Genomic DNA, 15,573 nt, shown 5'->3' on the forward strand with positions numbered 1-15,573 from the left:
CCACCACCACCCAGCAGGTCAAGCCACTCTATAACTACACCTGCTGAACTCCCCACCACTCCAGCAGGTCGGCCACCCACAACTACACCTGCTGAACCACTCTTCCAGCAGGTCCGACCACCCACAACTACGGTTGAAGGACCCACCACCACTCCAGTAGGTCAGCCACCCACACCTGCCCTACAGGACCTACCACCACTCCGACAGGTCAGCCACCCACAATTCACCTGCTGGACTTACCACTAACACCCAGCAGGTCGGCCAGCTACACAACACCTGCTGGACCTGCCACCACTCCGCTCACCACTGTAGCAGGCCCCAGCCACCCAACAACTACAGTACCTCTACAGGACCTACCACCACTCCAGCAGGACAGCCACCAACACCTACCCCTCAGGACCTACCACCACTCCAGCAGATCACCACCTACAGCTACATCCTGCTGGACACCACCACCCTGCAGGTCAGCCAATACAACTACAGCCCTGGACCCACCACCACTCAGTGGGTCAGCCACCTACAACTGCACCTGGAACCACCTAGTGAACTCCACCACCACTGCAGGACCGCCACCACCAAACGGGTCACCACAGCACCTGCTCCTGAAGGACCCACCACCGCTCCAGTAGGTCGGCCACCCACACCTACCCCCCAGGACCGACCACCACTCCCGCAGGGACAATACCCACAACTACACCTGAAGGACCACCACCCAGCCGGTCGGCCACCCACAACTACACCTGCTGGACTTACCACCACTCCAGCAGGTCAGCCACCAACAACTACAAAGGGACCCACCACCACAACAGGTCAGCCACCCACACCTACCCCTACAGGACCTACCCACTCCAGCAAGTCAGCCTCCAACTATACTCCCTGCTGACACCTACCACCATCTGGGTCAGCCACCCACAACTTCGCCTGCTGAAGGATTTACCACTCGGCAGGTCCGGCCACCTGTACCTACACCTACTGGAACCACCACCGCTCCAGTAGGCCGGCCGCCACAACTTTACAGTTGAAGGTTTCCACCACCACTCCAGCGGGTCACCACCCAGAACTGCCCTAGTCACCTACCACCACTCCAGCAGATCACTTCCCACAAGGCTGGACTTTACCACCACCACTCCGCAGGTCAGCCACCCACAACTACACTGAAGGACCCACTCACCACTCCTTTGGGTCAGCCACCTACTAACTCACCTGCTGACCCACCACCACTCCAGCAGGTCAGCCACCTACAGCTACAGTTGAAGGACCCACCACTACTCCGGTACAGGACCCACCTGCCCTACAGGACTACCACCGCTCGGCAGGACAGCCACCCACAACTGCCTGCTGGGACCCACCACTCAAAAAGGCTGCTGGGTCGGCCTCCCGCAACTACATCCTGCCGGGACCCTACCACCACTCCAGCAGGTCAGCCACCAGCAACTACAGTTGAAGGGACCCTCACCACCACAACAGGTCAGTCCACCCACACCTGCCCACTGGACCCACCACCACCCAGCAGGTCAGCCACCCACAACTACACCTCAGGACCCACCGCCACTCCAGAAGGGTCCGGCCACCCGCAACTACAACTGCTGGACTCCACCACCACTCCAGCAGGTCAGCCACCCACACCCCTACCCCTACAGGACCTACCACCACTGCACTCAGCCACCACAACAGGTCAGGACCACCACTCCACAGCCACCCACAACTATCCTGCTGGACTTACCACCACTCCAGCAGGTCAGCCACCGACAACTACACCTTCTGGACCACCACCACTCCAGCAGGTCAGCCACCCACAACTACACTTACTGAACTTTTCTTACCACTGCTGCAGGTCAGCCACCACACCTACCCTGAAGGACCCACCACCACTCCAGCAGGTCAGCCACCCACAACTACGCCTCAGGACCTACCACCACTCCAGCAGGTCTGCCGCCACAACTACGCATAACAGATTACCACCGCCTCCCGGCCACAACTACTACCCTACCCCTACCCACCACCACTCCGGCAGGTCGGCCACCCCAAACTACACAGCTGAGAAAGCCACCACCACTCCAGAAGGTCAAGCCACCCACAACTACACCTGCTGGACTCCACCACCACTCCAGCAGGTCAGCCACCACAACTACACCGTCAAGGACCACCACCACTCCAGTGGGTCAGCCACCCACAACTACCTGCTGGACCACCACCACTCCTGCAGGTCAGCCACCACAACTACACCTGCTGGACCCACCACCACTCCAGCAGGTCAGCCACCACAACTTCACCTATTGGAACCACCACCGCTATAGCAGGCTGTGCCACCCACAACTACGGTTAAGGACCACCACCACTCCAGCAAGTCAGCTACCACACCTGCCCCAACAGGACCTACCACCACTCCAGAAGGTCAGCCACCCACACCTACACCCTCGGGACTCACCACCACTCCAGCAGATCATCCCACAACTACCTGCTGGACCCACCACCACTCAGCAGGTCGGCCACCCTGCTAACTGTCCGGGACTCACACACCGCCAGGTCGGCCACCCACAACTGCACCTGCTGGACTTTTCACCACTGTAGCAGGTCAAGCCACCCACAACTACGCTGAAGGACCCACCACACCACCTGGCCAGGTCAGCCACCCACACCTACACCTGCAGGACTGCCACCACTGTAACAGGCCAGCCACCCACAACTACATCCTGAGGACCACCACCACTCCAGAGGTCATGCCACCACTACAACTGCCCCTACTGGACCTACCACCACTCCAGAAGGTCAGTCACCCACAACTGCACCTGCTGGACCACCACCACTCAAGCGGGTCGGCCACCAACACCCCTGCCTACTGGACCTGCCACCACCCAGGTCAGCCACCCACACCGCTACATCCTTGGGGCCCACCACCACTCCAGCAGGTCGGCCTCCCACAACTACACCTCCAGGACCCACCACCACTCCAGCAGGTCGGCCTACAACTGCACCTCTTGACCTACCACCACTCAGCAGATCGGCCACACCTATAACTACAGTTGAAGGACCCACCACCACTGTAGTAGGCCAGCCACTGACACCTGCCCTACAGGACCCACCACCACCCAGCAGGTCAGCCACCAACACCTGCTGGACCCTCCACCACAGGACCACCTACAACCACTCCAGCAGATCAGCGGGTCACCCACAACTACATCCTCATTACTCACCACCACTCCAGCAGGTCAGCCACCTGGGCTAACCTTCAGGACAGCACCGCTCAACCCGGGTCTGACCTGCTGGACTCACCACCACTCCAGCAGGTCAGCCACCCGCAACTACACCTGCTGGACTCACCACCACTCCAGCAGGTCAGCCACCCACAACTACGGTTGAAGGACCCACCACCCTCCAAGTAGGTCTGCCACCCACACCTACACCCTACAGGACCTATCACCACCCGGCAGGACAGCCACCGCAAACCACCTGCTGGACTTACACCACTCAGCAGGTCAGCCTCCCAAACTACATCCCCTTAAGGACCCACCACCACTCCAGCAGGTCAGGCCACCTGGCTTTAGCTTGAAGGACCCACACCACAACAGTAGGTCAGTCACCCACACCTACCAGGACCTGGACCTCTCACCACCCAGCAGGTCAGCCACCCACATATCACCTTCTGGACTACCGCGCTTGGGTCAGCCACCCACATCTACGCGTACCAGACTTGCCACCGCTCGGCGCAGGTCAGCCACCCACAACTACACCTTCTGGACCTACCACCACTCCAGCAGGTCAAATACCTACGCTACACTTACTGGAACCACCACCACTGTAGGGCCGAATACCCACAACTACAGTTGAAGGACCCACCACCACTCCATCGGGTCAATACCAACACCTACCCTACCGGGCCTACCACCCTCCAGCGGTTGACCACCCCACAACTACATCTTCTGGACCCACCACCACTCCAGGCAAGTCAGCCACCAACAAATACCCCCACCCTGCTGGACCCACCACAACACCACTCCCACCACTCCAGGTCCCGCCACCCACAGGTCTCCACCCAACTACACTTACCAGGACCCAGGACCCACCTGCTGGACCACTCCCTGGGTCAGCCACCCACAACTACACCTGACCTGCAGGTCACCACACTAACTACCCACTGGAAGGACCACCACCACTCCAGCAGGTCAGCCACCCACACCCCTGCCCTAGGACCTACCACCACTCCAGAAGGTCACCACCCACAACTTCTGGACCTTGCTCAAGGACCCATCTGACCTGGACTTTACCACCACTCCAGCAGGTCAATACCCACCTGCCCCCCCACCCACTCTGGACCTGCCACCTTGCTGGACTCCAGCAGGTCAGCCACCTACAACTCCACATCCACCAAGGACCCACCACCACTCCAGGTCAGCCGTCCACAACTACATCTTTAGGACACCACCACTCCCGCCCCCAACACCCACCACTCCAGGACCTGAACCCACCACTCCAGCAGGTCAGCCACCCACAACTACATCCTGAAGGACCCACCACCACTCCGGCTGGTCAGCCACCTACACCCACCTGCTGAACCCACCACCACTCCAGCAGGTCCAGCCACCCACAACTACACCTGAAGGACCCCACCACCACTCCAGCAGGTCAGCCACCCACACCTACCCTACAGGACAGGACCACCACCACCACTCCAGGTCGGCCACCACAACTACACCTGTTGGACCACCACCACTCCAGCAGGTCAGCCACCCACACCTCCCCTGCTGGACTTCGGCCACCCTACCCAGCAGGTCACAGCCACCTACCAGCTACACCTACTGGACCCACCACCACTGTAGGGTCAGCCCCCACAACTACACCGCCAGGACCCACCACCACTCCAGGGTCGGCCACCAACACTGGAACCACCCCACTGCAGGACCACCTGGCTTTGGTTGACCACCACTCCAGCAGGTCAATGCCCACACCCCTGCGGGACCTACACCACTCAGCTCGAGGACCCACCACCACTCCAAGGGTCAGCCACCCACAACTACAGCTGAAGGACCACCACCACTCACAGGTCCGGCCACCTACAACACACCTGCTGAACCCACCACCACTCCTGCGGGTCGGCCACCCACAACTACGGTTGAAGGACCACCACCACTCCAGTAGATTCAGCCACCCACCTACCCCTACCTACCACAAGGTCCGACCTGCTGGACTTGCACCCAGCAGGTCGGCCACCCACTACACCTGCTGGACCCTTACCACCACCACCAGGTCGGCCGACCCCCACAAATACACCTGCTGGACCCACCACCACTCCGGCAGGTCAGCCACCCACACCAGGACCCTGGCCCACTCAGCAGGACCACCCCTGCACCATCCACCCTCCACTCCGGGTCAATACCCCGAACTACGCCCAGGACCCACCACCACTCCAGCAGGTCTGCCGCCTACAACTACACCTGCTGGACCCTGCTCCAGCCACCACTCCTGCGGGTTGAAGGATTCACCACCACTCCAGCAGGTCCCACCCACGCTACCCAGGGACCTACCACCACTCCAGTAGGTCGGCCACCCCTACCTGCTGGACACCTACTCGAAACCACCACCACCATACCACCACTCAGCGGGTCGGCCACCCACAACTACGGTTGAAGGACCACCACCACTCAAGCAGGTCAGCCACCTACAACTACTTTGGGACCTACCACCACTCCAGCAGGTCAGCCACCACAACTACATCTCAGGACCACCACCACTCCTGCGGTCAGCCACCCCACAACTGCGGACCACCACTCCAGCGGGTCAGCCACCTACAACTTCACCTGTGAACCACGCCACCACTCCGCGGGTCGGCCCTTTGTACGCTACAGTTGAAGGACCCACCACCACTCCAGCAGGTCAGCCACCCTGACAACTAGGGACCACCACCACTCCAGAAGGTCACCACCACACAACTGCACCTGCCACCACCACTCCAGCAGGTCCAGCAACTACCCACAGGACCCACACCACTCTGGACCAATACCACCACTCCAGCAGGACCCAGCCACACTCCCAGCACAGCCACCCCACAACTACACTGGAACCCACCACCACTCCAGCAGGTCCAGCCCCACAACTACAGTTGAAGGACCCACCACCACTCCAGCAGGTCAGCCACCAACACCTACCCCTACAGGACCTACCACCACTCCAGCAGGTCAGCCACCCACAACTACATCCTCAGGACCCACCACCACTCCCGCAGGTCAGCCACCCACAACTACAGCTGAAGGACCCACCACCACTCCAGCAGGTCCAGCCACCAACACCTGCACCTGCTGGACCCACCACCACTCCAGCAGGTCAGCCACCCACAGCCACGGTTGGGACCCCACCACCACTCCAGCAGGTCAGCCACCCACACCCCCAGGGACCCACCACCTCAGGACCCACCACCCCACAACTACATTGACCCACCTACCCCTACTCCAGCAGGTCAGCCACCCCAACTACACCTGCTGGACCCACCACACTCCAACAGGTCAGCCACCAACAACTACAGTTGAAGGACCACCACCACTCAGCAGGTCAGCCACCCACACCTACCTCAACTGGACCCACCACCACTCCAGCAGGTCAGCCACCCACAACTACCCCAGCAGGACCCACCACCACTCCAGCAGGTCTGCCACCTACAACTACACCTGCTGGACCCACCACCACTCCTGCAGGTCAGCCAACCACAACTACACCTTCTGGACCACCACCACTCCAGCAGGTCAGGAGCCACCTACAACTACCCTACTGGAACCACCACCACTGTAGCAGCCACCCACAACTACACCCAAGGACCCACCACCACTCAAGCAGGTCAGCCACCAGCACCTACCCCTACAGGACCTGCCACCACTCCAGCAGGTCGGGCACCCACAACTACATCCTTAGGACCCACGACCACTCCAGCTCAGCCCCCACAACTACAGCTGAAGGACCACCACCACTCCAGCAGGTCAGCCACCTACAACTACACCTGCTGAACCACCACCACTCCAGCAGATAAGCCACCCACAACCACAGTTGGGACCCACCACCACTCCAGTGGGTCAGCCACCCACACCTACCCTTCAGGACCTACCACCACTCCAGCAGGTCAGCCACCCACAATTACACCTTCTGGACCTACCACCACTCCAGCAGGTCAGCCACCTACAACTACACCTACTGGAACCACCACCACTGTAGCAGGCCAGCCACCCACAACTGCACCCTCGAGGACCCACCACCACTCCAGCAGGTCAGCCACCAGCACCTACCCTACAGGACCTATCACCACTTCACCAGGTCAGCCACCCACAACTACATCCTCAGGACCCCACCACCACTCCCTGCAGGTCAGCCACCCACAACTACAGCTGAAGGACCCACCACTCCAGCAGGTCAGCCACCCTGTCTACACCTAGTGAACCACCACTCCAGCAGGGCCACCCACAACTACAGTTGAAGGACCACCACCACTCCAGTAGGTCAGCCACCCACCTACCCTACAGGACCTACCACCACTCCAGCAGGTCAGCCACCCAATATACACCTGCTGGACTTACCACCACTCCAGCAGGTCAGCCACCCACAACTACACCTGAAAGACCCGCCACCACTCCAGCAGGTCAGCCACCCACCACCACCCAACTGTCAGCCACCCACCACCCACAACACTACAATACCACCACTGACCCACCACCACCACTCAGGCCAGCCACCCACACCTACCCACCACTCCAGCAGGGTCACCACCACAACAGTTGAAAGGTCAGTCCCACCACACCTGCTGGACTTTACCACCACTCCAACAGGTCAGCCACCAACACCTACCCCTACAGGACCACCACCACTCCAGTAGGTCAGCCACAACTACACAACCACACCACCACTCCAGGGTCAGCCACCCACAACTACACCCACCACCACTCCAGCAGGTCAGCCACCCACAACTACACCTCACTGGACCCACCACCACTCCAGCAGGCCAGCCACCCACAACTACACCTGCTGGACCCACCACCACTCCAGCAGGTCAGCCACCCTACACCTACCCTACAGGACCTACCACCACTCAGCTCCAGGGTCAGCCACCCACACCTACACTCAGGACCCACCACCACTCCAGCAGGTCAGCCACCCACACACCACACCTGAAGGACCCACCACCACTCCAGCAGGTCAGCCACCACAACTACACCTGCTGACCCACCACCACTCCAGCAGGTCAGCCACCCACAACTACAGTTGAAGGACCCACCACCACTCCAGCAGGTCAGCCACCCACAACTACACCTCTGGACCCACCACCACTCAGTGGGTCAGCCACCCACACCTCCCTATGGGACCTACCACCGCAGGTCAGCCACCCACAACTACATCTGCTGGACCTACCACCACTCCAGCAGGTCAGCCACCCACAACTACACCTTCTGGACCTACCACCACTCCAGCAGGTCAGCCACCAACACCTCTGGGACACCTCCAGGACCAACACCTACCCACCACCACTCCAGCAGGCCAGCCACCCACCACCACCCTACAGTTCAGAAGGACCCACCACCACTCCAGCAGGTCGGCCACCAACACCTGCCCCTACTGGACCTACACCACTCCAGCAGGCCAGCCACCCACAACTACATCTTCAAGGACCCACCACCACTCCCGCAGGTCAGCCACCCACAACTCGGACAGCTCCGGACCCTGAAGGACCACCACTCCAGCAGGTCAGCCACCTGCAACACACCTTCTGACCACCACCACTCCAGCAGGTCAGCCACCCACAACTACACCCTGAAGGACCCACCACCACTCCAGCAGGTCAGCCACCCACACCTACCCCTACAGGACCTACACCACCACTCCTGCAGGGACAGCCACCCACAACTACACCTGCTGGACTTACCACCACTCCAGCAGGTCAGCCACCCACAACTACACCTGCTGGACCTACCACCACTCCAGCAGGTCAGCCACCAACAACTACAGTTGAAGGACCCACCACCACAACAGGTCAGCCAGGTCAGCCACCCACCTGGACTACCCACTCCACAGGTCAGGACCACCACTCCAGTAGGTCCAGGGTCACCCCACAACTACAGTTGAAGGACCCACCACCACTCCAGCAGATCAGCCACCCACAACTACACCTGCTGGACCTACCACCACTCCAGCAGGTCAGCCACCCAACTACTACCACCACCACTCCAGTTCAGAAGGACCCACCACCACTCCAGCAGGTCAGCCACCCACACCTACACCCTGACAGGACCCACCACCACCCAGCAGGTCAGCCACCCACAACTACACCTGCTGGACCTACCACCACTCCAGCAGGTCAGCCACCCACAACTGCATCCTCCAGGACCACCACCACCCAGCAGGTCAGCCACCCACAACTACACCTGCTGGACCACCACCACACTCCTGCAGGACCCACCACCCACTCCCAGTAGGTCAGCCACCCACAACTACACCTGCTGAAGGACCCACCACCACTCCAGCAGGTCAGCCACCCACACCTAGCACCACCGCAGGACCCACCACCACCACCACTCAGCAGGTCAGCCACCCACAACTGCCATCCTACAGGACCCACCACCACTCCAGCAGGTACACCTGCTGCCACCCACACTCTACACCTGCTGAAGGACCCACCACCACTCCAGCAGGTCAGCCACCAACACCACTACCACACTTCTGGACCCACCACCACCACCACCACCAGGTCAGCCACCACACACCCAGTCACCACCCAGGACCCACCACCACTCCAGTAGGTCAGCCACCACAACTACACCACCTGGACCTACCACCACTCCAGCAGGTCAGCCACTACCACAACTACCACCTGCCACCTGCTGACTGCCACCACCCAGCAGGTCAGCCACCCACAACTACACCCACCACCACTCCAGCAGGTCAGCCACCTGCCCCTGCTAGACCTACCACCACCACCACCACCACCACCAGGTCAGCCACCACCACAACTGACACCTGCTGGACCCACCACCACCCAGCAGGTCAGCCACCCACAACTGCATCCTCAGGACCCTGCCTCCATGAATCGACCACCCACAACTACAATGCTGAAGGACCACACCTCCAGCAGATGCATTTTTGCCATTGCACTGTGGACCACACCATCAGCAGATCAGTGCCAGCTACCGTTTTAGAGGACCACTACACCACTCCAGCGGGTCAATACCCACACCTACCCTACTGGACCTGCCACCACTCCAGCAGGATTCGGCCACCCTGCTTCACCTGCTGAACATACACCTCAGGGTCAATACCCACAGCTACACCTGCTGGACCTGCCACCACTCCAGCAGGTCAGCCACCCACACCACCGCAGAGTTGAACCACCCAGCAGGTCAGCCACCATAACCACACCTGCTGGTCACTCCACACCACACCTGCCCCACCCGCAGGACCCACCACCACCAGCAGGTCAGCCACCCACCTTCACCCATTGGAACCACCACCACCATAGCAGGCCAGCCACCACAACTGCAGTTGAAGTTTGCACTCACCACTCCAGCAGGTCAGCCACCACCTACCCCAACAGGACTCAGCCACCACTCCAGAAGGTCAGCCACCCACAACTTCACCCCTGGGACTCACCACCACCACCACAGGTCAGCCACCACACCTACACCTGGACTTACCACCCTCCAGCCACCCACTACTACAGTTGAAGGACCACAACCACTCCAGTAGGACCACCCACACCTACCCCTACAGGACCCTCCAGCAGGGCCACAACTACATCCCACACTACACCACTTGCTGGCCACTTGCCACCACCACCACTCCAGCAGGTCAGCCACCCACAAATTACACCTGCTGGAAGGACCACCACCCTCCAGCAGGTCGGCCACCCACACTCCACCCCTGAAGGACCTACCACCACTCCAGTAGGTCAGCCACCCACAACTACCTCGAAGGACCCGCCACCACTCCAGCAGGTCGGCCACCCACAACTACGCCCTGGGGACCACCACCACTCCAGCAGGTCAGCCACCTACAACTACACCTGCTGGACCCACACCACTCACGCAAGATCAATACACAACCATCCTCAGGACTCCACCACCACTCCAGTAGGTCGGCCACAACACCTGCACCCAACCACCACCACCACTCCAGCAGGCCGGCCACCCACAACCATAGCCTGCTGAAGGACCACCACTCAACGGGTCATTACCAACACACCTGCCCCTGCTGGACCTGCCACCACTCAGCAGGTCAGGCACCCACACACCCTCCAGGACCCCACCACTCCCGAGGTCAGCCACCCCACAACTACAGCTGAAGGACCCATCCACTCCAGCAGGTCCGGTCCACCTGCTTCCACACCTGCTGGACCACCACCACTCCTGCCGGGTCAGCCACCCACAACTACAGTTGAAGGACCCACACCACCACTCCAGTAGGTCGGCCACCCACAACTAACCAAGGACCCACCACACCACTCCAGCAAGGTCCCAGCCACCTACCCCTTCTGGACCTACCACCACTCAGCAGGTCAGCCACCTGCATATACACCTGCTCGACACCTACCACCACTCCAGCAGGCCAGCCACCCACAACTACAGTTGAAGGACCCACCACCACTCCAGCAGGTCAGCCACCAACACCTACCCCTACAGGACCTACCACCACTTCAGCAGATCAGCCACCCACAACTACATCCTCAGGACCCACCACCACTCCCGTAGGCCAGCCACCCACAACTACAGCTGAAGGACCCACCACCACTCCAGCAGGTCGGCCACCTACAACTACACAACACCACTCAGGGTCAGCCACCCACAACTACAGGACCACCACCACCCAGTAGGTCAGCCACCCCACACCTACTCTTCGGGACCTACCACCACTCCGACGGTCAGTCACCCACAACTACACCTGCTGGACCACCACCACTCCAGCAGGTCAGGCCACCACAACTGCCTTCTGGACACCACCACTCAGCAGGTCAGCCACCAACAACTACAGTTAAGGACAGCAGGGGTCAGCCACCCGACCACCTACCACTACAGTCCAGCAAGTAGGACCAACCACACTTAGCTGGGACCCACCACCACTCCAGAAGGTCAACCTTACAACTACACCTGCAGGACCTACCACCTCTCCTGCAGGTCACCACCCCACCTTCTGGCTGAAGGACCACCACTCCGGCAGATTCCCACAACTACAGTTGAAGGACCCACCACACCACTCCAGGGTCAGCCACCCACCCCTACACCCTGCTGGACTACCACCACTCCGGCAGGTCAGCCACCCACAACTACAGTTGAAGGACCCACCACCACTCCAGTAGGTCAGCCACCCACACCTACACCTTCAGGACCCACCACCACTCCAGCAGGTCAGCCACCCCACCTACCCCTGACTGGACCACCACTCCAGCAGGTCAGCCACCCACACCTCAGGACCCACCACCACTCCAAAAGGCCAGCCACCCACACAACAGTTGAGAAGGACCCCACCTCCAGCAGGTCAGCCCACCACTCCAACCAGGTCAGCCACCCAGCAGGTCTACCCCACTCCTTCAGGACTCCATGGGTCAGCCACCTGCTGCACCGGACCCACCACCACTCAGCAGGTCAGCCACCCACAACTACACCTTCTGGACCCACCACCACTCCAGTAGGTCAGCCACCCACAACTACACCCTTCAGGACCCACCACCACTCCAGTGGGTCAGCCACCCACACCTACCCCTATAGGACCTACCCACTCCAGCAGGTCAGCACCCACAGCAACTACATCTGCTGGACTTACCACCACTCCAGCCACCCAACTACACCTTCTGGACCTACTGCACCACTCCAGCAGGTCAGCCACCAACAACTACAGTTGAAGGACCCACCACCACTCCAGTAGGTCAGCCACCCACTCACACTACCCTTGACAGGACCTACCACTCCAGAAGGTCCAGCCACCCACAACTACCCCTCAGGACCACCACCACCCAGCAGGTCAGCCACCCACAAACTACACCTGCTGGACCCACCACCACTCCAGCAGGTCAGCCACCCACAGCTTCAGCTAGACCCACCACCACTCAGTAGGTCAGCCACCACAACCACACCTGCTGGAACCCACCACCACTCCGGCAGGCCAGCCACCCCACAACTACAGTTGAAGGACCCACCACCACCCCAGCAGGTCAGCCACCCCAACCCCTACCCCTACAGGACCTACCACCACTCCAGCAGGTCAGCCACCACAACACCTGGACCACACCACTCCAGCAGGTCAATACCCACAGCTGTCAGCACCTGCTGGACCACCAGCACTCCAGCAGGCCAGCCACCAACAACTACACCTGAAGGACCCACCACCACAACAGCAGGTCCAGCCACCCACACCTACCTCTGACAGGACCCACCACCACTCCAGCAGGCCAGCCACCCAACTACGCCCTCAGGACCCACCACCACTCCAGCAGGTCAGCCACCACACCTACACCTGCTGGACCACCACCACTCCAGCAGGTCAGCCACCCACAACTGGACACCCTGAAGGGACCCACCACCACTCCAGCAGGTCAATACTCACAACTGCACCTGAAGGACCCACCACCACTCCAGCAGGTCAGCCACCCACAACTACGGACCCAACCACTCCAGGACCCACCACCACTCCAGTAGGTCAGCCACCCACACCTACTCCAGCAGGACCTGCCCACCACTTCAGCAGGTCAGCCACAGAAGGTCAGCCACCAGGACCCACCACCACTCCGCTGACCCCACCACTCCAGGCCCTGAGCAGGTCAGCCACCCACCACTCCACCTGCTGGACCCACACCACTCCAGCAGGTCAGCCACCACAACTACACCTGAGGACCCACCACCACTGTAGTAGGTCAGCCACCCACACCTACCCCTGCTGGACCCACCACCACTCCAGCAGGTCACCACCAACACCTACACCTGCTGGACCTACCACCACTCCAGCAGGTCAGCCACCAACAGCTACACCTTCTGGACCCACCACCACTAGAAGGTCAGCCACCCACCTACACCTACTGGACCTACCACCACTCCAGCAGGTCAGCCACCCCACACCACACCCTGAAGGACCCACCACCACTCCAGCAGGTCAGCCACCCACAACTACACCTGCTGGACCCACCACCACTCTCAGCAGGTCAGCCACCACACCCCTCTACAGGACCACCACCACTCCAGCAGGTCAGCCACCCACAACTGCACCTGAAGGGACCCCACCACTCCAGCAGGTCAGCCACCCACAACTACACCTGTGGACCCACCACCACTCCAGCAGGTCAGCACCCACACAACTACATCCTTCAGGACCACCACCGCTCCCGCTGGTCAGCCACCCACAACTACAGCTGACAGGACCCACCACCACTCCAGCAGGTCGGCCACCCCTGCAACTACACCTGCTGGACCCACCACCACTCCAGCAGGTCAGCCACCCACAACTACAGTTGAAGGACCCACCACCACTCCAGTGGGTCAGCCACCAACACCTACCCCACAGGACCCACCACCACTCCAGCAGGTCAGCCACCCACAACTACACCTGCTGGACTTGCCACCACTCCCCAGCAGGTCAGCCACCCACAACTACACCCTGCTGGACCTACCACCACTCCAGAAGGTCAGCCACCCACAACTACACCAGCTGGACCCACCACCACAACAGTAAGGTCAGCCACCACACCTACCCCCTACAGGACCTACCACCACTCCCAGGCTGGGTCAGCCACCCACAACTACACCCTCAGGACTCCACCACCACTCCAGGGTCAGCCACCCACAACTGCACCTGCTGGACCACCACCACTCCTGCCAGGTCGGCCACCCACAACTTAGTCAGGACCCACCACCACTCCAGTAGGTCAGCCACCCGCAACTACACCTGCTGGAACCACCACCCTGCTGGGTCAGCCACCCACACCTACCCCTGGGACCCACCACCACTCCAGCAGGTCAGCCGCACAACTTTACACCCTCAGACCACCACCACTCCAGCAGGTCAGCCACCCACACCTACACCTGCTGGGACTTACCACTCTCCCAGCAGGTCAGCCACCCACACCATCCTCTGGACCTACCACCACTCCAGCAGGTCAGCCACCCACAACTACAGCTGAACCCACCACCACCCAGAGGTCAGCCACCTACAACTACCTGCTGAACACCACCACTCCAACAGGTCAACCACCCATAACTACCGTTGGAGGACCCACCACCGCACTCCAGTAGGTCAGGCCACCCCACCTACCCCCTGCTGGACCTACCACCACTCCAGCAGGTCAGCCACCGCAACTACACCTGCGGACCACCACCACTCCAGCAGGTCGGCCTACCTACCCAACTTCACCTTCTGGACCACCACCACTCCAGCAGGCCGGCCACCCACAACTACGGTTGAAAGGGGCCACCACCGCCAACAAGTCAGCCACCACCACCTGCCCCAACAGGCCACCACCCACTCCCAGTTGAAGGACAGCCACCCCTACACCACCCTCTGGACTCACCACCGCACTCAGCTTTCGGCTACCCAGGACCCTGCTGCACCACTCCCAGCAGGTCA

At 60.9% G+C, this 15,573-nt stretch overlaps 1 protein-coding gene across 1 annotated transcript in view; it reads left to right on the forward strand.

Moving 5' to 3' along the window:
* LOC136852176 (mucin-12-like) overlaps positions 1–15,573 on the forward strand; it is a 58,293-nt gene that overhangs the window by 4,982 nt on the left and 37,738 nt on the right. Inside the window, 8 exon segments of the mRNA XM_067126620.1 lie at positions 1,044–1,880; positions 2,065–2,157; positions 7,895–7,928; positions 8,812–9,045; positions 9,375–10,013; positions 11,571–11,832; positions 12,138–12,881; positions 13,171–15,011. Of these exon segments, the coding sequence (XP_066982721.1) occupies positions 1,044–1,880; positions 2,065–2,157; positions 7,895–7,928; positions 8,812–9,045; positions 9,375–10,013; positions 11,571–11,832; positions 12,138–12,881; positions 13,171–15,011 (4,684 nt within the window).

This window comes from Macrobrachium rosenbergii, chromosome 25, assembly GCF_040412425.1.
Source record: "Macrobrachium rosenbergii isolate ZJJX-2024 chromosome 25, ASM4041242v1, whole genome shotgun sequence".
NCBI classification, from domain to species: Eukaryota; Metazoa; Arthropoda; class Malacostraca; order Decapoda; family Palaemonidae; genus Macrobrachium; species Macrobrachium rosenbergii.